The sequence below is a fragment of the Erythrolamprus reginae genome (genome assembly GCF_031021105.1).
Source record: "Erythrolamprus reginae isolate rEryReg1 chromosome 13 unlocalized genomic scaffold, rEryReg1.hap1 SUPER_13_unloc_5, whole genome shotgun sequence".
Taxonomy (NCBI): domain Eukaryota; kingdom Metazoa; phylum Chordata; class Lepidosauria; order Squamata; family Dipsadidae; genus Erythrolamprus; species Erythrolamprus reginae.
The window spans coordinates 478,839-501,054 of NW_027248449.1; the positions used below are offsets into that span (position 1 = coordinate 478,839).

Here is a 22,216-nt window from a genome sequence, read left to right on the forward strand (position 1 = left end):
CCTAAGACGAGGTATCACTGTATATAGAAGTTGGCAGAGGTGGGACGGGGAGGTGTGCTCGCGCCCCCCCCAATGGCTCTGAGTGCTAGCGGAGTCCAGTGCAATTCTGCCACGGCACATGGGCAGGTAGTGAAATTGTGCGTAGATGCACAGGTACGGTAGCAGAATTGCACTGGACTCCGCTAGCACTCAGAGCCATGGGGGGCGAGCACACCTCCCCGTCCCACCTGAGCAGCCCCCCTCTGGGAGTCGGGATAGCTCTGGTCCTTGAATTGTGGGGAGGGGGAACAAAGGAAGGTCTTTCCTCATGCCACTTTTTTTTTTGGATGTTGAGTGGTGTCTCCCCTCGGAAGAAACAAAGCACCCTTTTTGTATTGCAAAGAGCACTCTTCCCAAAACAAACCCATAGGCATCAAAACCCGTTGCGCAGCCCCAAAGTCCTTAGCTAGCAGCTGTGAAGAAACGTCACAGCCCTCTTTCTTCCACCAGTTGAAACAAACACGCTTTGCCGTGGCTTTGGTTTCAAAGTCCCGAAAAATCAACAGACGGAGATTTCTTGAAACGCCAGGCTCTTCCTCCAAAGACAGACAGACAACCGTCCACACGAGGCAGCCGACAAGCTGTCCTTTTACCAGCAGCCCTAGTTGGCTGCACCACACCCAACCACGTGCGAATTCTCTTATTTCTGATAACACCTGTGCAGCCGCTCCTTCCTATTCGGTGCTCTGCGCCTGCGTACGTCAATGAAGGGTTCGTCATCCGAATCCAGGGATGATAACGAGGATTCTGCCCTGAGTCCAATCCCTCTTCACCTCCTGATACCTACTGGTCACTGTCAGAAGAAGGCAATGACACTGGCTTAGGACACTGTGGAAATTCTCCCCACATCCACCCCCCTCATTCTTTGGGGCAGGAGCTGGCCCAGAGCCAACCACAACACTTCCGGGCTTAGAGAGCTGCAGCCAGGGGTCAATATGACTCTTCATATTCTTAAGTTGCTTCCTTGCTTGCAAAGAAATGATGCTGGACGTCTCGGGTAGCTCTCCCATCATTGATGTTTCCTAGGTGGTGTTCTGTCGGGCTCTCTGGTAGACTCCTCCCAAAAATTCACAGGTACAAATTTCAGACACACACACGTTTGAAAATTCAAAACAATGTTCTTTATAATGAAAATTCCCTTAAACCAAGCCCTCTTTTGGGATAGCAGAGAGCCCTCGTCTCCAAACAAACTGGTCATTTGTCCAAGTCCCTTATCAGTTCTGAGATACTTAGCTTGCAGCTGTGAGGCAATTCACAGTCCTTCTTCTTTCACAAAGTGAAACACACTTTGCTCTGGTTTAGTTTCAAAGCGGGGGAAAATCAGCACACAAAAGGTCAAAGTCAGCAAAGCAGTCACGAAACACAACGATCGGATAATCCTCCACCATGGCCAAACCCACAGGCTGCTATTTATAATGACCACAGCCCCACCCAACCACAGGTGGCCTCATTTTCTCTTGTAATAATCCTTCAGTTGTTGCTGCCTATGCATCGCTCTCCGCATGCGTGGCTGTGTCATTAACTCTTGTTCCGAATCCAAGGAGGAGGGAGAGAATTGATCTCCTTCTGAGCTGTCTGCCACACTCTCCTCTTCCCTGTCACTCATGTCTTCTTGGTCAGAGGAGCCTTCATCAGCAGATTCCACTGGAGGGGCAAAACAGGCCTGCAGCATGTGGATGTCTCCCCCACATCCACAGTCCTAGGGGCAGGAGCAGGGCCAGAGCTAACCACAACAGGTGGTAACAAGGTTGGGCTCGCTAGGCGCTTCCGATGCCCTTCGAGCAAACAGTTCTGACGTGCAGGGATTCTTTTTCGAAACCTCCCACCACAAGATACCAGACTTTGTGCGGTGGGGGGTTGTGTCTCTCACTATAAATATGTATATATAAACATGTTTCTGAATAAATTGCTCTGGATGATGGGAGTGCCTATTTTTACTACGTTGCTTAATAGGATAATAATAATAATAATAATAATAATAATAATAATAATTATTATTATTTATTAGATTTGTATGCCGCCCCTCTCCGAAGACTCGTATGGTGCTCCTGGTGCAGTGTTTCCCAAATAGTGGGGTGGACCCCCCTGGGGGAGCGTGGGGCAATGCCGGGGGGGTGTTATGTGATCCCCAGGGAGTGTCGTTTTTTGCACCGAACAATAGCACACAGCACAAAGCAGGAGATACGAAGTGCATTTATGCATGGTGTGTTTGTGTGTGTGCTTGTTAGTAAATGGGGTTCTTTTTAAACTTTTTAAAATATTTTAAATTTTATTTGGATTTGTTACGATTTGTTATATTTTGCTGTGAGCCGCCCCGAGTCCGCGGAGAGGGGCGGCATACAAATCTAAATAATAAATAAATAAAATAAATAAATATAACACACCCTTAAGAGACGCCGTGGAAAAATATTGAACAGGGATGAAAAGAAAGGAGGAGAGAGACGGAGATGATGATAATAATAATAATAATAACAACAACAACAACAATAATAATAACAACAACATAATAATAATAATAACAACAACAACAACAAGAATAACAACAATATAATAATAATAATAATAATAATAATAATAATAATAATAATAATAATTTATTAGATTTGTATGCCACCCTTCTCCGAGGACTTGTAGCTGCTCACAACAAATAATACATGAGATAAAAATCCAATATTAAAAACAATTTAAAAACCCTTATAAAAAAACAATCATACAGTTCAGACAAACCATACATGAAGTGGAACAGCTAGGGGTGTGTCAATTTCCCCTTGCCTGGTGACAAAGGTGGGTTTTCAAAAGTTTGCGAAAGGCAAGGAGGGTGGGGGCAGTCCTGATCTCCGGGGGGAGTTGATTCCAGAAGGTCGGGGCCACCACAGAGAAGGCTCTTCCCCTGGGTCCCGCCAGACGACATTGTTTCGTCGACGGGACCCGGAAAAGGCCCACTCTGTGGGACCTAACTGGTCACTGGGATTCGTGCAGCAGAAGGCGGTCTTGGAGATATTCTGGTCCGATGCCATGAAGGGCTTTATAGGTCATAACCAACACTGAATTGTGACCGGAAACTGACCGGCAACCAATGCAGACTGCGGAGTGTTGGTGTGACATGGGCATATGTGGGGAAGCCCATGATTGCTCTTGCAGCTGCATTCTGCACGATCTGAAGTTTCCGAACATTCTTCAAAGGTCGCCCCATGTAGAGAGCAATGCAGTAGTCAAACCTGGAGGTGATGAGGGCATGAGTGACCGTGAGCAGTGATCCCATCCTCTCCTTTGTGGAAAATATGTTTCTCTGTCCACAATGCCTTTTGGTTGCCAATTCCTCCTCCTGTCCAATTAGCTGAAGGTTGACCACGCGATGCTGTCCTCTCTTGGCTTCTTTTTCTTCAGGGATGGTGGTGACCTCTGGGCTGGGATCCTTCCTACCTGAGGAGAAACAATCCCTGCCAGAATTCAGCCTCGAGATGTCCAGAAGGCCATCACTTAGCAGCAAATTTAATCAATAAATCAATAGCGCCGGTGAGACCCCGTTTGGAATAATACAGTGTCCAGTTCTGGAGACCTCGCCTACAAAAAGAGATATGGATCAAATTGAAGGGGTCCAAAGACGGGCGACAAGAATGGTGGAAGGTCTGAAGCATAAAACTCATCAGGAAAGACTTCATGGAGTCCATCTGTCCAGTCTGGAGGACAGAAGGAAAAGGGGGGACATGATCGAAACATTTAAATATGTTAAAGGGTTAAATAAGGTCCAGGAGGGTTTAAGTGTTTTCAATAGGAAAGTGAACCCAAGGACAAGGGGACACAATCTGAGGTTAGTTGGGGGAAAGATCAGAAGCCACGTGAGAAAATATGATTTGACTGAAAGAGGAGTACAGTAAATGTTTGCAACAAACTTCCAGCAGATGTGGTTGGTCAATCCAGTCACCGAACTGAAACCTGCCTGGAATAAACACAGATCCATCCTAAGATAAAACACAGGAAAGAGTAGAAGGGCAGACGAGATGGACCATGAGGTCTTTTTCTGCCGTCAGTCTTCTATGTTTCTAACATGAGAAAATATTATTTGACTGAAAGAGTAAGTAGATGCTTGGAACAAACTTCCATGCCTGGGATAAACATAGATCCATCCTCAGATAAAATACAGGAAAGAGTAGAAGGGCAGACGAGATGGACCAGGAGGTCTTTTTCTGCCGTCAATCTTCTATGTTTCTAACATGAGAAAATATTATTTGACTGAAAGAGTAGTAGATGCTTGGAACAAACTTCCATGCCTGGGATAAACATAGATCCATCCTCAGATAAAATACAGGAAAGAGTAGAAGGGCAGACGAGATGGACCAGGAGGTCTTTTTCTGCCGTCAATCTTCTATGTTTCTAACATGAGAAAATATTATTTCACTGAAAGGGTAGTTGATGCTTGGAACAAACTTCCATGCCTGGGATAAACATAGATCCTTCCTAAGATAAAACAGAGCAAATAGTATAAGGGAAGACGAGATGGACCAGGAGGTCTTTTTCTGCCGTCAGTCTTCTCTGTTTCTAACATGAGAAAATATTATTTGACTGAAAGAGTAGTAGATGCTTGGAACAAACTTCCATGCCTGGGATAAACATAGATCCTTCCTAAGATAAAACAGAGCAAATAGTATAAGGGAAGACGAGATGGACCAGGAGGTCTTTTTCTGCCGTCAGTCTTCTCTGTTTCTAACATGAGAAAATATTATTTGACTGAAAGAGTAGTAGATGCTTGGAACAAACTTCCATGCCTGGGATAAACACAGATCCATCCTAAGATAAAAATACAGGAAATAGTATAAGGGCAGACGAGATGGACCAGGGGGTCTTTTTCTGCCGTTAATCTTCTGTGTTTCTAATAAAGTAAAAATTACACGGAGTTACATTGTCACTTATCAACTGACGTCATAAAAAAAAAGAGTTCCTTATTATTATTAAATGGTGGGAAGGCTATGAAAGCTTTTGACAAAGTGTCGCCGTGACAGTATAATTAGCCGGCAATTTAAGTACCGGCTGCCTGACACGTCTCCTGGATATCAAATTAACATGGCTTGGTATCTTGGAAATTGGTTTAATTGGTTATAAGTTTACACTTGGTGGCCAACTGGTTTTCAAGTCGTCTGTTTTCAGTTGTGCCTCCTGCCCAAGGGGTGAATATATATATTTATTTATTTATTTATTTATTTATTTATTCATTCATTCATTCATTCATTCATTCATTCATTCATTCATTCATTCATTCATTCATTCTGTCCAATGCACAACAATACCCAATGGAGGTTATAGAGGTTATACTTGAGTAAAATAGAGAAAGAATAGAAGTGAAAATTCAGGAATAAAATACATATCAAATAAGAGTAGGGGGTCTCCCAACCTCGGCAACTTTAAGACGTGGTGGACTTCAACTCCCAGAATTCCCCAGCCAGCTTTGCTTTGCTGGCTGAGGAGTTCTGGGAGTTGAAGTCTTAAAGGGGCCGAGGTTGGGAGACCCCCCTGAATTAGAGAATAGAAGGATATCACAAGCAGGAAGAGGGAGATTGTGACCCCGCTGTATAGAACGCTTGGTGAGACCCCATTGGGAATAATACTGTGTCCAGTTCTGGAGACCTCACCTACAAAAAGAGATATGGACAAAATTGAAGGGGTCCAAAGACGGGCTACAAGAAGGGTGGAAGGTCTTAAGCCATAAAACTGACCAGGAAAGACTTCATGGACTCCATCTCTATAGTCTGGAGGACAGAAGGAAAAGGGGGGACAGGATCGAAACATTTAAATATATTAAAGGGTTAAATAAGGTCCAGGAGGGTTTAAGTGTTTTTAATAGGAAAGTGAACCCAAGAACAAGGGGACACAATCTGAAGTCAGTTGGGGGGAAAGATCAGAAGCCATGTGAGAAAATATTTGACTGAAAGAGTAGTAGAGGCTTGGAAAAAACTTCCAGCAGAGGTGGTTGGTCAATCCACAGTCACTGAATTTAAACACGCCTGGGATAAACATAGATCTATCCTGAGATAAAAGGCAGGAAATAGTATAAGGGCAGACTAGATGGACCAGGAGGTCTTTTTCTACCATCAATCTTTTATGTTGGTAGATAGATAGATAGATAGATAGATAGATAGATAGATAGATAGATAGATAATGGATGGATGGATAGATAGATGAAAGAAAGAAAGAAAGAAAGAAAGATAGAAAGATAGATAGATAGACAGACAGACAGACAGACAGACAGATAGATAGATAGATAGATAGATAGATAGATAATGGATAGATAGATAGATAGATAGATAGATAGATAGATAGATAATGGATGGATGGATAGATAGATAGAAAGAAAGAAAGATAGATAGATAGAAAGATAGATAGATAGATAGATAGATAGATAGATAGAAAGAAAGAAAGGTAGATAGATAGATAGATCGATCGATCGATAGATAGATAGATAGATAGATAGATAGATAGATAGATAGATAGATAGATAGATCGATCGATCGATCTACAGGAACTGAATGTAAACATGCCTGGTATAAACATAGATCCATCCTAAGATAAAATACAGGAAATAGTATAAGGGCAGACGAGATGCACCATGAGGTCTTTTTTTGCCGTCAGTCTTCTATGTCTCTAACAGGAGAAAATATTATTTGACTGAAAGAGTAGTAGATGCTTGGAACAAACTTCCATGCCTGGGATAAACATAGATCCATCCTAAGATAAAATACAGGAAATAGTATCAGGGCAGACCAGATGGACCATGAGGTCTTTTTTTGCCGTCAGTCTTCTATGTCTCTAACAGGAGAAAATATTATTTGACTGAAAGAGTAGTAGATGCTTGGAACAAACTTCCATGCCTGGGATAAACATAGATCCATCCTAAGATAAAATACAGGAAATAGTATCAGGGCAGACTAGATGGACCATGAGGTCTTTTTCTGCCGTCAGTCTTCTAGGTTTCGTTTATTTCACTCGGGTGAGGTCACTTCCAAAGTGGAACGGACTAAACCCGGACCCGCCCTTGTTTGCTCCCCTTCAGGTGGAAGGAGGCGGCCCCTTTAAAGAGCCGGAGGGAGGGAGGGAGGGAGGGAAAGAGCGTGCGCGCCCCTCCCTTCCTCTTTACCTGGCCAGGTGAGCAAGCGAGGCACCTGCCTGCAGTCAATAAAGCCGGAGGGGGGCGAGGCCGGTGACCAATCAGGCGCCAACCCCGCCCGGGAAGCCCGACCTGCCGCCCCGCCTACCTGTAGCCGGCCAGGAGGCAGGAAATCGCCGGCCCGTGAGATCACCGCCACCTTTTCCGGCCCAGGGGAGACGCGCAGGTGTGGCCGAGCGGCAGGAAGCGCAGAAGTCCGGGCGCGATGCGGGGCAAAGACGACGAGTACGACTACCTGTTCAAGAGTGAGTGAGGACTTGCAAACTGCGGGCCCCCCCCCCCTCCCCGCCTCCTGCTTCTCCTCCCGGGCTCACCTGCGGACACAGGGGGAGGGGGCTGCCAAGGTGCGCCCGTCGCGCCCCTGCGTGTCCGCGCGCGCTTTCTCTACCTGCCCAGATGCGCCGGACTCCGCCACCACTCAGAGCTACGGGGAGGGGGGAGAACACACCTCTCCTTCCCACCTGAGCAGCCCACCTCTACCTGAGGACTGGGAAGGGGCTGTAAGGGGCTCGGAGGCTATTCTCCTGCTCCCACAGAGCCGGTGGGGTTTTTGCAGGTATCCAGGTGCCCGTTGGTGGGAATCCCTCTTTCTTTCTCTTCCCAGCTCTCCAAAGCTTCCGTGGGCACTCACCTGTCTGTCTCAGGTGGGCTGGAAGGGGCTTGCCCTCCTCCCCGAATCCCCAGCCATCCTCGGATTCTGGGAATCGCGGTCCTCACACCTCTCCAGAAGTCGCTTAATTCTGGTTCCTCCCCCCCAAAACCCAGGTACTCCCCCCACCTCCATAGGTGAGCTACTCAGGTGGGACAGTGAGGTGTGCTCGCTCCTGCGGTTCTGAGTGTTGGTGGAATTCTGCTACGGCACCTGGGCTACAGGCACACCTGTGTGTCCGCGCGCGATTTCGCTACCTGCCCAGGTGCCGGGGGTCAAAAACACCTCACCGTCCCACCTGAGCACCTCACCTCTGCTCACCTGGCTCCCTTGTCAGGAGGCCTCATCCCAGGCCTGGGTCTTCTAGATCCTAAAATCTTTCCCTGGACCTGACAAGAGGGAAGCCCCACCGGAGACCTTCCCTCGGCCCAAGGTGTCCAACCTTGGGAACTTGAAGACCTGTGGAACTTCAACGCCCAGAGTCCTCCGGCCAGCTTTCAATCAGCTGTCATTCAATTCGGAGGTCTAAAAGCCTTTGGTGCCCACCTGTCTGTTTATATCTCAACCGTGGCCACTTTAAGGTAGAAACATAGAAACCTAGAAGACAGACGGCAGAAAAAGACCTCAGGGTCCATCTCGTCTGCCCTTAAACTATTTCCTGTATTTTATCTTAGGATGGATCTGTGTTTATCCCAGGCATGGAAGTTTGTTCCAAGCATCTACTCCTCTTTCAGTGAAATAATATTTTCTCATGTTAGAAACATAGAAGACTGACGGCAGAAAAAGACCTCATGGTCCATCTCGTCTGCCCTTCCACTATTTCCTGTATTTTATCTCAGGATGGATCTATGTTTATCCCAGGCAGGTTTAAATTCAGTGACTGTGGATTGATCAACCACGTCTGCTGGAAGTTTGTTCCAAGGATCTACTACGCTTTCAGTAAAATAATATTTTCTCACGTTGCTTTTGATCTTTCCCCCAACTAACTTCAGATTGTGTCCCCTTGTTCTTGGGTTCAGTTTCCTATTAAAAACACTTCCGTCCTGAACCTTATTTAACCCTTTAACATATTTAAATGTTTCGATCCTGTCCCCCCTTTTCCTTCTGTCCTCCAGACTCTACAGATGGAGTCCATGAAGTCTTTCCTGGTCAGTTTTATGCTTGAGACCTTCCATCATTTTTGTAGGCCGTCTTTGGACCCCTTTAGTTTGATCCATGTCTCTTTTTGTAGGTGAGGTCTCCAGAACTGGACACAGTATTATTCCCAATGGGGTCTCCCCAGCGCTCTGTTATAGCGGGGTCACAATCTCCCTCTTCCTGCTTGTGATACCTCTAGCTATGCAGCCAAGATTTCACGTTGTAGAATCCCCCAGGCAGCCTGCCAGGCCTTTGGGGTTGCCCACAGAGAGGGTTTCCGGCAGGTGAGTCAGAGCAGGTTCGCAGGGCGGCTCCTACCTGGGGCTGGGCTCTCGACTGGCAGGACAGGTGTGGGTTGGGCCACCTGCCACCAGCATCACATGCAGGTGTGCCAGAGGCCGGAATGAGGGAGGAGGGGGAGGGTTTTGTGCCCCTTTCGTGGGTCTCCGGGAAGAGCACAGTGGGCATCACTTACGCAAATCTAAGATGCACAACAGTGTAAAGAGATATTTCTTCACACCATGGATTGTTTAAAGGGCGCCAGAAAAGAATATTATCTAGTTTTGTTTCTCCCTAGAAACCACTTCTGGACGGGCTACAAGAATGGTGGAAGGTCTTGAGCATAAAACTGACCAGGAAAGACTCCATGGACTCCATCTGTAGAGTCTGGAGGACAGAAGGAAAAGGGGGGACACGATCGAAACATTTAAATATATTAAAGGGTTAAATAAGGTCCAGGAGGGAAGTGTTTTCAATAGGAAAGTGAACCCAAGAACAAGGGGACACAATCTGAAGTTAGTTGGGGGAAAGATCAAAAGCAACATGAGAAAATATTATTTTACTGAAAGAGTAGTAGATCCTTGGAACAAACTCCCAGCAGACGTGGTTGGTAAATCCACAGTCACTGAATGTAAACGTGCCTGGGATAAACATATATCCATTGTAGGATAAAATACAGGAAACAGTATAAGGGCAGACGAGATGGACCATGAGGTCTTTTTATGCCGCCAGCCTTCTATGTTTCTAACATGAGAAAATATTATTTCACTGAAAGAGTAGTAGATGCTTGGAACAAACTTCCATGCCTGGGATAAACATAGATCCATCCTAAGGTAAAATACAGGAAATAGTATAAGGGCAGACGAGATGGACCATGAGGTCTTTTTATGCCGTCAGTCTTCTATGTTTCTAACATGAGAAAATATTATTTCACTGAAAGAGTAGTAGATGCTTGGAACAAACTTCCATGCCTGGGATAAACATAGATCCATCCTAAGGTAAAATACAGGAAATAGTATAAGGGCAGACGAGATGGACCATGAGGTCTTTTTCTGCCGTCCGTCTTCTATGTTTCTATGTTTTTGCTAAAAAAAAATTATTGGACTTTAGTTTTCAAGGTCTAGAATTGATTTCGCCGTTATAGACACGCGAGGTGGAAAAACAGAAGGTTAAGGTGACTTTGTGTGTGTGTGTGTGTGTTGTGTATTTTCCCCGCACTGAAAAAAAGTTGGGAATGCCTGCATTTTTATTTTATAATGAAACAAACCATTATAAAAAGGAAAAATGATTGGATTGGGGGAATGTGTTTGAGTGTACATGGGGTCTTTTAAAATGTTTTAGTAAATTTTTCATATTTTGCAGTTATTACATTTGTTATATTCAATTTATTTATTTATTTATTATTTATTTAATTATTGATTGATTGATTGATTGATTGATTGATTGATTGGATTTGTATGCCACCCCTCTCCGTAGACTCGAGAAGGGCGGCATAGAAATCTATTAAATGAATGGATGGATGGATGGATGAATAATTTAATAAAACATATAGAGAAATGAATGATATATTCAAAAGGCAATAGAAATGGATTGAGATCTGCAAAAACAAAACAAAACATGTAAGAAATATTTTCTTTTTTATTTTGAAAACAATAAAGAAACTTTAAAAAAAGAAATCTAATGAATGAATAAATAAATAAATAATTTAATAAAACATATAGAGAAATGAATGATATATTCAAAAGGCAATAGAAATGGATTGAGATCTGCAAAAACAAAACAAAACATGTAAGAAATATTTTCTTTTTTATTTTGAAAACAATAAAGAAACTTAAAAAAAAGAAATCTAATGAATGAATGAATAAATAAATAATTTAATAAAACATATAGAGAAATGAATGATATATTCAAAAGGCAATAGAAATGGATTAAGATCTGCAAAAACAAAACAAAACATGTAAGAAATATTTTCTTTTTTATTTTGAAAACAATAAAGAAACTTAAAAAAAAGAAATCTAATGAATGAATGAATAAATAAATAATTTAATAAAACATATAGAGAAATGAATGATATATTCAAAAGGCAATAGAAATGGATTAAGATCTGTAAAAACAAAACAAAACATGTAAGAAATATTTTCTTTTTTCTTTTGAAAACAATAAAGAAACTTTAAAAAAGAAGAAATCTAATAAATGAATGAATGAATGAATGAATAAATAATTTAATAAAACATATAGAGAAATGAATGATATATTCAAAAGGCAATAGAAATGGATTAAGATCTGTAAAAACAAAACAAAACATGTAAGAAATATTTTCTTTTTTCTTTTGAAAACAATAAAGACACTTTAAAAAAGAAGAAATCTAATAAATGAATGAATGAATGAATGAATAAATAATTTAATAAAACATATAGAGAAATGAATGATATATTCAAAAGGCAATAGAAATGGATTAAGATCTGTAAAAACAAAACAAAACATGTAAGAAATATTTTCTTTTTTCTTTTGAAAACAATAAAGACACTTTAAAAAAGAAGAAATCTAATAAATGAATGAATGAATGAATGAATAAATAATTTAATAAAACATATAGAGAAATGAATGATATATTCAAAAGGCAATAGAAATGGATTGAGATCTGCAAAAACAAAACAAAACATGTAAGAAATATTTTCTTTTTTCTTTTTAAAACAATAAAGACACTTAAAAAAAATCTAATAAATGAATGAATAAATAAATAAATAATTTAATAAAACCTATAGAGAAATGAATGATATATTCAAAAGGCAATAGAAATGGATTGAGATCTGCAAAAACAAAACAAAACATGTAAGAAATATTTTCTTTTTTATTTTGAAAACAATAAAGAAACTTTAAAAAAAGAAATCTAATGAACGAATGAATAAATAAATAAATAATTTAATAAAACATAGAGAGAAATGAATGATATATTCAAAAGGCAATAGAAATGGATTAAGATCTGTAAAAACAAAACAAAACATGTAAGAAATATTTTCTTTTTTCTTTTGAAAACAAGAGGTTCAAAAGCCCAAATGTTGTTATTATTTGACTGTCAAATAATGTCAGTGCCAAAATATTCCTCAAAGTTCCATTTTATTCACAGAACCATATTGACACATCTAGGTGAAACCCGAATATGAAATCCCTGGATTCCACCACCTAGTTAAAATTCAAGCCCTTGTCCTCACATTCCCACTTCTATCACGTTGACCAGGCTGGAAGAATCCACCCATCTCCTTCCGACAAGGTGCAGGAGTGCAGAGGGAAAGAATGACCTTGGCCTTCTAGAAATAATTTTATTTATTTATTTATTGTTAGAGTTGGAAGGGACCATGCGGGTCATCAAGTCCAACCCCCTGCCTAAGCAGGAACCCTATAGCATCCCCAGCCAAGTGGCCGTCCAATTTCCTCTTTAAAATGTCCAGAGTATTGGAGTTCACAACGTCCGCTGGTAGATTGATCACTCTGACCGTCAGGAAGTTCTTCCTTATTTCCAGGTTGAATCTCTCCTTGGTCAGCTTCCAGCCGTTGTTCCTCGTCCGGCCCTCCGGTGCCCTGGAGAATAGAGTGACCCCCTCCTCTCTGTGGCAACCCCTCGTATACCTGTAGACGGCTATCATGTCCGCTCTGGCCCTCCATTTCTCTAGGCTGTCCATGCCCAGGTCCCTCAGTCTCTCTTCATAAGTCTTGGTTTCCAATCCCTTAATCATCTTGGTTGCTCTTTTCTGCACCTTCTCCAGAGTTTCAATGTCTCTTTTGAAGTGTGGTGACCAGAACTGAACACAGTACTCCAGGTGTGGTCTGACCAGGGCGTAGTAGAGTGGTATTAAGACTTCCCTGGTCTTGGAGTGTGTATCCCCCTGTTGATGCAGCTTAGGATGGTGTTGGCTTTTTTGGCTGCTGCTGCACATTGTTGGCTCAATTCAATCCCCATGAAAAAGAGAAACTAAAATGAAACCAGCATGGCTAAACAAGGACCTCATAGACAACGTAAAAGAAAAAAAAAAAGCAATTTGTTATGGCTATTTTATTTTTAGGAGTCCCTAAAACATAGAAACATAGAAGTCTGACAGCAGAAAAAGACCTCCTGGTCCATCTAGTCTGCCCTTATACTATTTTCTGTATTTTATCTCAGGATGGATCTGTGTGTTATCCCAGGCATGTTTAAATTCAGTGACTGTGGATTTACCAACCACGTCTGCTGGAAGTTTGTTCCAAGGATCTACTACTCTTTCAGTCAAATCACATTTTCTCACATTACTTCTAATCTTTCCCCCAACTGACCTCAGATTGTGTCCCCTTGTTCTTGGGTTCACTTTCCTATTAAAAAACAATTCCCTCCTGGACCTTATTTAACCCTTTAACATATTTAAATGTTTCGACCGTGTCCCCCCTTTTCCTTCTGTCCTCCAGACTCTACAGATGGAGTCCATGGAGTCTTTCCTGATACGTTTGATGCTCAAGACCTTCCACCATTCTTGTAGCCCGTCTTTGGACCCCTTCAATTTTGTCCATATCTTTTTGTAGGTGAGGTCTCCAAGAACTGGACACAGTATTATTCCAAATGGGGTCTCCCCACCAGTGCTCTATATAAGGGGATCACAATCCCCCTCTTCCTGCTTGTGATACCTGTAGCTATGCAGCCAAGCATCCTACTTGCTTATTATTATCCCAAATGTGGTTTTGATGGGGCTCTGGGTGTTTAAACTAACCAGAGAGTCCCTTGTCTCTCCTTGCAGTCGTCCTGATTGGAGACTCGGGCGTCGGGAAGAGCAACCTGCTCTCGCGCTTCACCCGGAATGAGTTCAACCTGGAGAGTAAGAGCACCATCGGGGTGGAGTTTGCTACGCGCAGCATCCAGGTCGATGGCAAAACCGTCAAGGCCCAGATCTGGGACACGGCTGGGCAGGAGCGCTACCGGGCCATCACCTCCGCGTAAGAGCTACAGTTGATTTAGATTTGTATGCCGCCAATCTCCGAAGACTCGGGGCGATTTGGTTGCTGCCTCCCGGTGTCTACGAGACGGAAGGGGAGAGGGGGGGGTCTTGGCTGGGCAGGGGCTCCTTTTCTTTAAAAAAAAATATTTTTATTGAATTTTTTTTAAAAAGACAAACAAAGACATACAACATCGAACACTCAAGGAGGTGCCATGGCTCCGCTTACTATAGTCAGATCAATAGAAAAACGACATACATTCATGTTAGATATTTATTAAATTTAATTCTAGATGTTAATTTAATTACTTTGTCTATAAAATGCTTATTCAAAAAATATAATACAGTGTTCCCTCACTTTTCGCGGGGGATGCGTTCCGAGACCGCCCGCGAAAGTCAAATTTCCGCGAAGTAGAGATGCGGAAGTAAATACACTATTTTTGGCTATGGACAGTATCCCAAGCCTTCCCGTAACACTTTAAACCCCTAAATTGCAATTTTCCATTCCCTTAGCAACCATTCAGATTATTACTCGCCATGTTTACTTATTAAAGTTTATTTAAAAAAATATTTATTAAAGGTGGACGAATGTTTGGCGACGACATATGACGTCATCAGGCAGAAAAAACCGTGGTATAGGGGGGGAAACCGCAAAGTATTTTTTAATTAATATTTTTGAAAAACCGTGGTATAGACTTTTCCCGAAGTTCGAACCCGCGAAAATCGAGGGAACACTATAGTAAATAACATATCTTAAGTTTATTCTATTATAAACGTTTTTAAACTATTAAACTCTAACTTACAAAATTTCAAGACTATAAGTTCAAAAAAATTCTAAATTCTTGTTACTTTAACTTTTGTTGTTATTTTTAAAATCCCACCATTCATATAATTTGTTCCGTATTTCATAATGTTCTGTTTCTACTTGGTTATTCAAGCGTTTAGTCATCATATCTAGTTCTGCACATTCCATATTTTTTTTTATAAACTTCTATGTCCTTTGCTATTTCCTTTTCTTTCCATTTCTGTGCAAATGTAATTCTTGCCGCAACCAATATATGTATTATTAAATAATAAATTTCTTTTTTATACTTAATGTTTGAAATACCCAATAAGAAAAATTCAGGAGATTTTTTTAATCTTCTCCTTTGTTATTTCATTTATCCATTCCTCTAATACAGAGGTCCCTAACCGCCGGTCCGCGGACCGGGACCGGGCTGTTGGGGCTTTTCAGCCGGTCCGCGGCGCCAGGGCCCCCTCGGCCTTTCCGCACCACCAGCGGCGTTCCCCCCACCAGCCAGCCAAGCCCCGTGCCCGCCGGAACCGGCTCCTCGCTCTGCCCCCGCCGCCCGCCGCGTTTGCAGGAGGTGGGGAGGGTTGGGCGGCCCGCCAAGGCCAGGAGGGACGCCGCTGCCCCCCCTTCCCTCTCTCCGCCCGCCGCTGCGCCTCCTTGACGCCGAGAGGAAATGCCGGCAAAGGCTTTCCTCAGCGGAGGCCGGCGAAGGTGATATTGAATGTCGGGGGAGAACGGGCGGTTGCGCGCGCTCCCTATCTCCCTGCTAGCCCACTCGGAATATTCAAAATAAGAAAAACCTTTGCCGGCGAAGGCTTTTCTTATTTTGAATATTCCGAGTGGGCTAGCAGGGGGGTAGGGAGCGCGCGCAACCGCCCGTTCTCCCCCGACATTCAATATCACCTTCGCTGGCCCCGCCTCTCCTGCAAACCCCCTTGCTGAGAGCCCGGGGCGAAAGTGCTCTCGCAAAGGTGAGGCGGGCAGGGTGTGCGCGCGTCATCGCTGAGAAGAACGGAGAGAGAACGAGAGTGAGTGAGAGCAACAGACAGCAAGATAGAGAGAAAGTGAGAAAGAGAGAGTGAGAAAGGGGGGGAGAGAAAGAGATAGCAAGAGAGAACAAGAGAGAGAAAGAGCGTGAGAAAGAAAACAAGAAAGAGTGAGAGAGAGAGAAAGCAAAAGAGACAGAAAGAAAACAAGAGAGAGAAAGTGAGAAGAAGAGAGAGAAAGAGGGGGAGAGAGAGAGAAAGAGAGAGGGGGGAGAGAGAGAAAGAGAGGGAGAGGGAGAAAGAGAGAGGGAGAGGGGGGAGAGATAGCAAGAGAGGGAGAGAGGGAAAGGGGGAGAGAGGGGGGAGAGAAAGAGAGAGGGAGAGAGAGAGGAGATAAAGGAAGAGGAGAGAGAGAAAGGAAGAGAAAGAAAGAAAGAGGGATAGAAAGAGAGAGAGAGTGAGAGATGCTCAGTGAGCCTTTCTTTGAAGTTGCCTTTCTTTCTTTCTTTCTCTTTCTTGCTTTCTTTCTTGCTCTTTTTCTTTCTCTCTTTTACCTTCCCTTCCTCTATTTCTTCTTTTCTTTCTCCTTCCTACCTTCTTCCCTTACTCTCCCCTTTCATAAGTTTCCTTGCTTCCTTCCTCTGTTCCTGTCCCTTCCCCCTTTCTTTCTTTCTTTCTTTCTTTCTTTCTTTCTTTCTTTCCTTCCTTTCCTCCCTCCATTTCTTGCTTTCCTTTTCCTTCCTCCCTTCTTTCCTCCCTCATTCCCTTCTTTCACTCCTTCCTCTCTTACTCTCCCCTTTCACACCTTTCCTTGCTTCCTTTGCACCCTTCTTTTGTTCCTGTCCCTTCCCTCTTTCCTTCCTTCCCACCCTCCGTCCATTCATTCACCCATTCCTCTCTTGATCGCCCCTTTTACGGCGCCGCTGACAGCTAGCTCCCCCCCCCCACCGGGCCATGGAAAACTGGTCTAGCTTAAAGCCGGTCCCTGGTGCAAAAAAGGTTGGGGACCTCTGCTCTAATACATTTTAAAAAGTCTTAAAAAGTTTAAAAAGTCTTTTGTAGCAGTGGCTTACAAAAAAATATAAAGCAAATACAAAAAGAAGACGTTGAATATACCGTGGTCCGTCTACTTATGAACTTAATTCGTTCCGTGACCAGGTTCTTAAGTAGAAATGTTTGCAAGTAGAAGCCATTTTTCCCACAGGAATCAATGCGAAAGCAAATAATGCGTGCAGACCCATTAGGAAAGAAATAAAAGCTCGGAATTTGAGTGGGAGGAGGATGAAGAAGAAGAAGAGGAGGAGGACAGTCGCTGACCAGAGCGAAGGGAGCGTTTCTTTTCTCTGGGCACTGGCAGAGGTTTATTCCCTCTCCAAGCACCCAGAGAAAGGGAAACGCTCCGTTCGCTCTGGGCTGCCAAAGCCTCCTTAAGCGCCACCGAAAGGCTCCACTGGCAGCCCAGAAAAGCCCGAGATGGCCGGGATTAAAGGGGGAATGGCAGGAAACTGGCCGGGCCTTTGTGCCGCTCTCCAATTCCCTGGGAGATTTTTCCAGGTTGCTTGTGGCGGGCCGGCGTTGAGGCAGAGCGGGCGGTGGGCAGGCCATTCGTGGTGGAGTTGCCGCGAGTGGCGGGACAAATTCCCCACGAGTGGCGCAGTGGGGTGAGTGGCAGCAAGTGGCGGCAGTGGTGACTTACCTTATTTCGGCCTATTTCCGGGCCTTTTTGCTTCGGCGCATGCGCAGAAGCGAAAAAACCCAGAAATCTCGCACGCGCGAGATTCAACTTCTGCTCATGCGCTCCAGGCTGATTCCTTGTAGCGCCAGGAATAGTGGCCTGCCCCTGTCCAGGCTTAGAAAGATGGCCATACTGTTCTGGCAGTGCCCTCCATTTCTGTGGCCCCTGTAAATGAGAGGAGCGGGGGCCCTGTTGGGGTCAGGGCCTCCCATCAGGTTGGAGACTGCCGGCAAGTGACTCTCTGTCCCCTCCTCTTCCCCTCCGCTGTGTAGCTACTATCGAGGGGCGGTCGGCGCCCTCCTTGTTTACGACATCGCCAAGTACCTGACCTACGAAAACGCCGAGCGCTGGCTGAAGGAGCTGCAGGACCATGCGGATGCCAACATTGTCATCATGCTGGCGGGCAACAAGAGTGACTTGCGACACTTACGGGCCGTGCCCACCGACGAGGCCAAGAGCTTTGCAGGTGAGCCCCCGGAGGAGCCCCTCCCTCCCCAGAGGAGATTCCGGCTACTCATCTTCGCCACAGGAGGGGACCTAAGCACATGGCTCATTGGTGCTGATGGATGCGCTCGTTAGCCAAGCCATGGGTCGGCCAAGATGGCTTTGCTGTGACACGTGGACTTCAACTCCCAGAATTCCTGAGCTAGCATGAATGGCTCAGGAATTCTGGGAGTTGGAGTCCACAAGTCATAGAAGAACCATCTTGGCCTACTCCTAGACTAGAAGACCACCATAGTCCTTTCCAGCCCTGTGACTCTATGATCTTCGCTGTGGAGTAGGCCAAGTCGGCTCTTCTATGACACGTGGACTTCAACTCCCAGAATTCCTGAACTGGCATGATTGGCTCAGGAGTTCTGGGAGTTGGAGTCCACATGTCACAAAAGAGCCAACTTGGCCTAGCCCTGAGCTCCACCATTGGTGGCGAACCTTTCTTTTTGCTCAGGAGTCGAAAGGGCCCGCATGGGTGCGATAGTCTGCGCTGGCATGCCCACGCCAATAATGCAATGCTTTCCCCCTGCACATGTGTGCACAACTCTCCTGCACTGCCCCCTCCATGTGCACAGGGCTCATTGAAGCCTCCATGGAGGCTGTGGAGGGCAAAAAACGGATTCCAGCTTATTATTATTATTATTATTATTATTATTATTATTATTATTATTATTAACAGCATTTAACTGAAAGGGTCAGTTTGTCCTTCAGGTGTCACCTGAGATTGGTTTGTTTTGCTGGTGTCACTCAAGGAGGGTACCCTCTCTAGATAGACAGGTGGGAAATGAGACCCGATATGATTGACTGGACTCTCGGCACTTCTGGTCATGATGGGGCAGCTGTGGTCTGAGGGGCTCTTGAGGTCTGGGTGGAGGCCATTCCTGACTGACCTTTTCTCTGTGTAGAAAAGAACGGCTTGTCTTTCATCGAGACGTCAGCTCTGGATTCCACCAACGTGGAGACAGCCTTCCACAACATCCTGGCAGGTAGGTCTGGTTTCTCTTCACACCGACCTGGGTGGACATAGGTTAGGCTGGGATTTGGTAGCGGCGAAAGGCCAGCGGACCCATCCATCATTGACTGGAGCCTACAATTGCCCCTAGGGTGTCGCGAGCAACAGGAAAGGTGAGCGGATGATCCCCTGTGGTGGTGATATTAAGGTCAACCCCTGTCTGTGGAGGCACAATCCAAAACACCAACACACCTCAAAACGTCTGGGCAGACATCAAGGCTTCATTCAAGAAGTGTTTCTTGATCTCAGGAGCTTTACGATGGGTGGGTTTCAACTTTCCAGATTAGGCTGGTTCAGAGGGATTCTGGAAATTGAACTCAACCAACAAATGCTCCGTCCTACACATTGGCCAAAGGAATCAGGAAACTAAATACGAGATGGATAAACAAGACCTCGCAGATGACCCTCACTCCGTCAAAGACCTTAGAATACTCCTCATATCCAATGGCCCAAGTGCCAAAGTTGTCCCCTGTGACAACATTGACAAAAAGGCCTCAAGAGTTGTTAACCTACTAATCCTACGTAGCTTCTGCTCTGGTAATCTCACACTACAAGCCAGAGCTTACAAAACCTTCTCCAGACCAATCCTTGAATACTGCTCATCGGTCTGGAACCCCCACCGCATTTCGGACATAAATACCCTAGAAAACATCTGGAGATACTTCACCAGAAGAGCCCTCCACTCGCAACAGAACCCCCTACGCAACTAGACTCACAATCCTGGGTTTAGAAAGCTTAGGGCTACGTTGCCTTCAAGCATAGCCCATAAAATCATCTGCTACAACGTCCTTCCTGTCGGCGACTACTTCAGCTTTAACACACGAGCATACAACAGGTACAAACCTAAAGTAAACAGCTCCAAACTCCAACTGTAGGAAATACGATTTTAGTAACCAAGTAGGTGATGCCTGGAACTCGCTACAAGACTCCATAGTATCGTCCCCTAACCCCCAAAACTTGACCCTTAGACTGTCCACTGTTGACCTCTCCTGATTCCTAAGAGGTCAGTAAGTGGTGTGCATAAGTGCACCAGCATGCCTCCCGTCCCCTGTCCTCATGTTTCTCTCCTACTAGTATCATGTATGTAAATATTGTTATATCTTTGCATGCCACCAATAAGTAGTTTTACAAAACAAATAATAAAATAAAATAAAAATAAGTCCACCCATCTTAAAGATCCTGAGGTTGAGAAACGCTGCTTTAGAGGACGCTGCGCCTAATGTTAGGGCAAGAATGGCTTTGGGAGTGCTTGGTCAGGGTGTGTGGATTGATTGATTGATTGATTGATTGATTGGAGTAGAGGAGTAGATGCTTGGAACAAACTCCGAGCAGACATGGTTGGTCAATCCACAGTCACTGAATTGAAACATGCCTGGGATAAACACAGATCCCTCCTGAGATAAAATGCAGGAAATAGTCTAAGGGCAGACGAGATGGACCAGGAGGCCTTTTTCTGCTGTCCATCATCTTTGTTTCTATGAATTGGGAAGTCAATCTCTGGACCTCCCGCGACCAACACCGAGATGGACTCCCTTCCAACTCCATTTGGCCTCCTCTCTTTTTTCTCCTCCTCCAGAAATCTACCGGATTGTGTCCCAGCGACAACTTGCCGGCGGGCAGCCCGAGACGGAGTTCAGCCACGGGACGACCATTGAGCCCATCAAGGTCTTGCCCACCCAACAGGAAGCGAGGCAGACCCCGTGCTGCCAGAACATCTAACCTGGGGTGGGAAACAGTCACAAAGCGAGGAGGCCACCCAGAAATGACCAGTTTCGGCTCCCACCAGGTGTCCGGGCTACTTGCCTTGCGTCCTGTACACCCCTTTCTCCACGCTGCTGTTGAAGCTACCGCTCGGTTTCAGCCGAGGCCACCCAGTGCTGGGTCCCCCTTAGAAGGGGGCTGCTTTTCAGCCTGACATATTGGCGGGAGGGGGGGAAGCGTGAACAGCCCCTCCCCAACTTTTTGTGGAGTTTCCCAACTCTTTGCCCCTCTGCTTGATAGGCAGCAGCTGCCCTCAACTTGTCGGAGAGCCATGGACGTGTTAGTCCTTGAGGTCCACCCTCCTACTGGGCACCATCAGGTCAAAAGGTTTCTCCCCTCTTATGGCTACATCTTTAAAACAGGCCCCTTTCCCCCAAGTGACCCCAGGTCCTTCAGACGGCTTTAAAAGCCCCTGGTGCTGCCAGGGAGCCTCGGGACTCTTTCCCAGGGCAAATCTTTTAGGGGGGGTTATCTACCAGCACCCACCTCATCTGGACCTTCCCCTGAGCCTGTAAGGAGGGGGATTTCCTTGGGGAGTCCTTCTCGTAAAAATGAAACTTGCTGGCCCAGCTTGACCTCCTGTTTAAGGTTGAGGGAGACCCCACATGGCCGTGGGATCCTCTCAGGAGGTCAGGTCCTCGTGGCTGGTCACTAATGTGGACATGAGTTTCACTATCGGACATCCCCAGCAATCTACCTCTCCTCCCTCTTTTCCCCCCCCTCTGCTAGAGTTGGGTCCTTCTCACCTTCGTGTCTTACAAATATTAAGGAAAGGGGACTTGGGGGGGGGCTTTTTTTACACAATTTGGGCCTGGACAGAGTCTTGTCGGGTCCAGAAGGGCCCCCCCCATGGCGATGGTTGCCTTTATCCACTAATTGGGTGGGTGGGTGGGGATGTGAACCTCAGGGGAAATCGGTGGATGTTCTCCAAAACTTTCCCACCAGAGTTTTAATTGTGGTTTTGCTCCAGTTGTGTAAATAATAAAACACGGGGATTTTAATGTGTGCCGCGTGGTGGTCCAGAATCTGTGTTTAACGTCTGTGTTCGAGTGTTTAGAGGATGTCCTGGCGATAATTGGACAGGCTCTCCTCGTTCTCACTTTTGACGCCAACGCTGATCCTGGGTTCAAGTGACGGAGGTGAGGGAAGAGGGTCACCCATGTTTCCTCAGATGGAGCATCTCTGGGGGAGGCGAGTGGGGTACAGGTGGCCTTCG

At 45.1% G+C, this 22,216-nt stretch overlaps 1 protein-coding gene across 1 annotated transcript; it reads left to right on the forward strand.

Moving 5' to 3' along the window:
- The first annotated feature begins 7,193 nt into the window (after nt 1-7,193).
- Nucleotides 7,194-22,005, forward strand: LOC139155188 (ras-related protein Rab-11A-like). The gene is made up of 5 exons (XM_070730275.1): nt 7,194-7,443; nt 14,027-14,222; nt 18,008-18,201; nt 19,133-19,213; nt 20,816-22,005. The coding sequence occupies exons 1-5, from the start codon at nt 7,404-7,406 to the stop codon at nt 20,956-20,958; spliced, it is 654 nt and encodes a 217-aa protein (XP_070586376.1). The 5' UTR covers nt 7,194-7,403; the 3' UTR covers nt 20,959-22,005.
- The last annotated feature ends 211 nt before the right edge of the window (nt 22,006-22,216 follow it).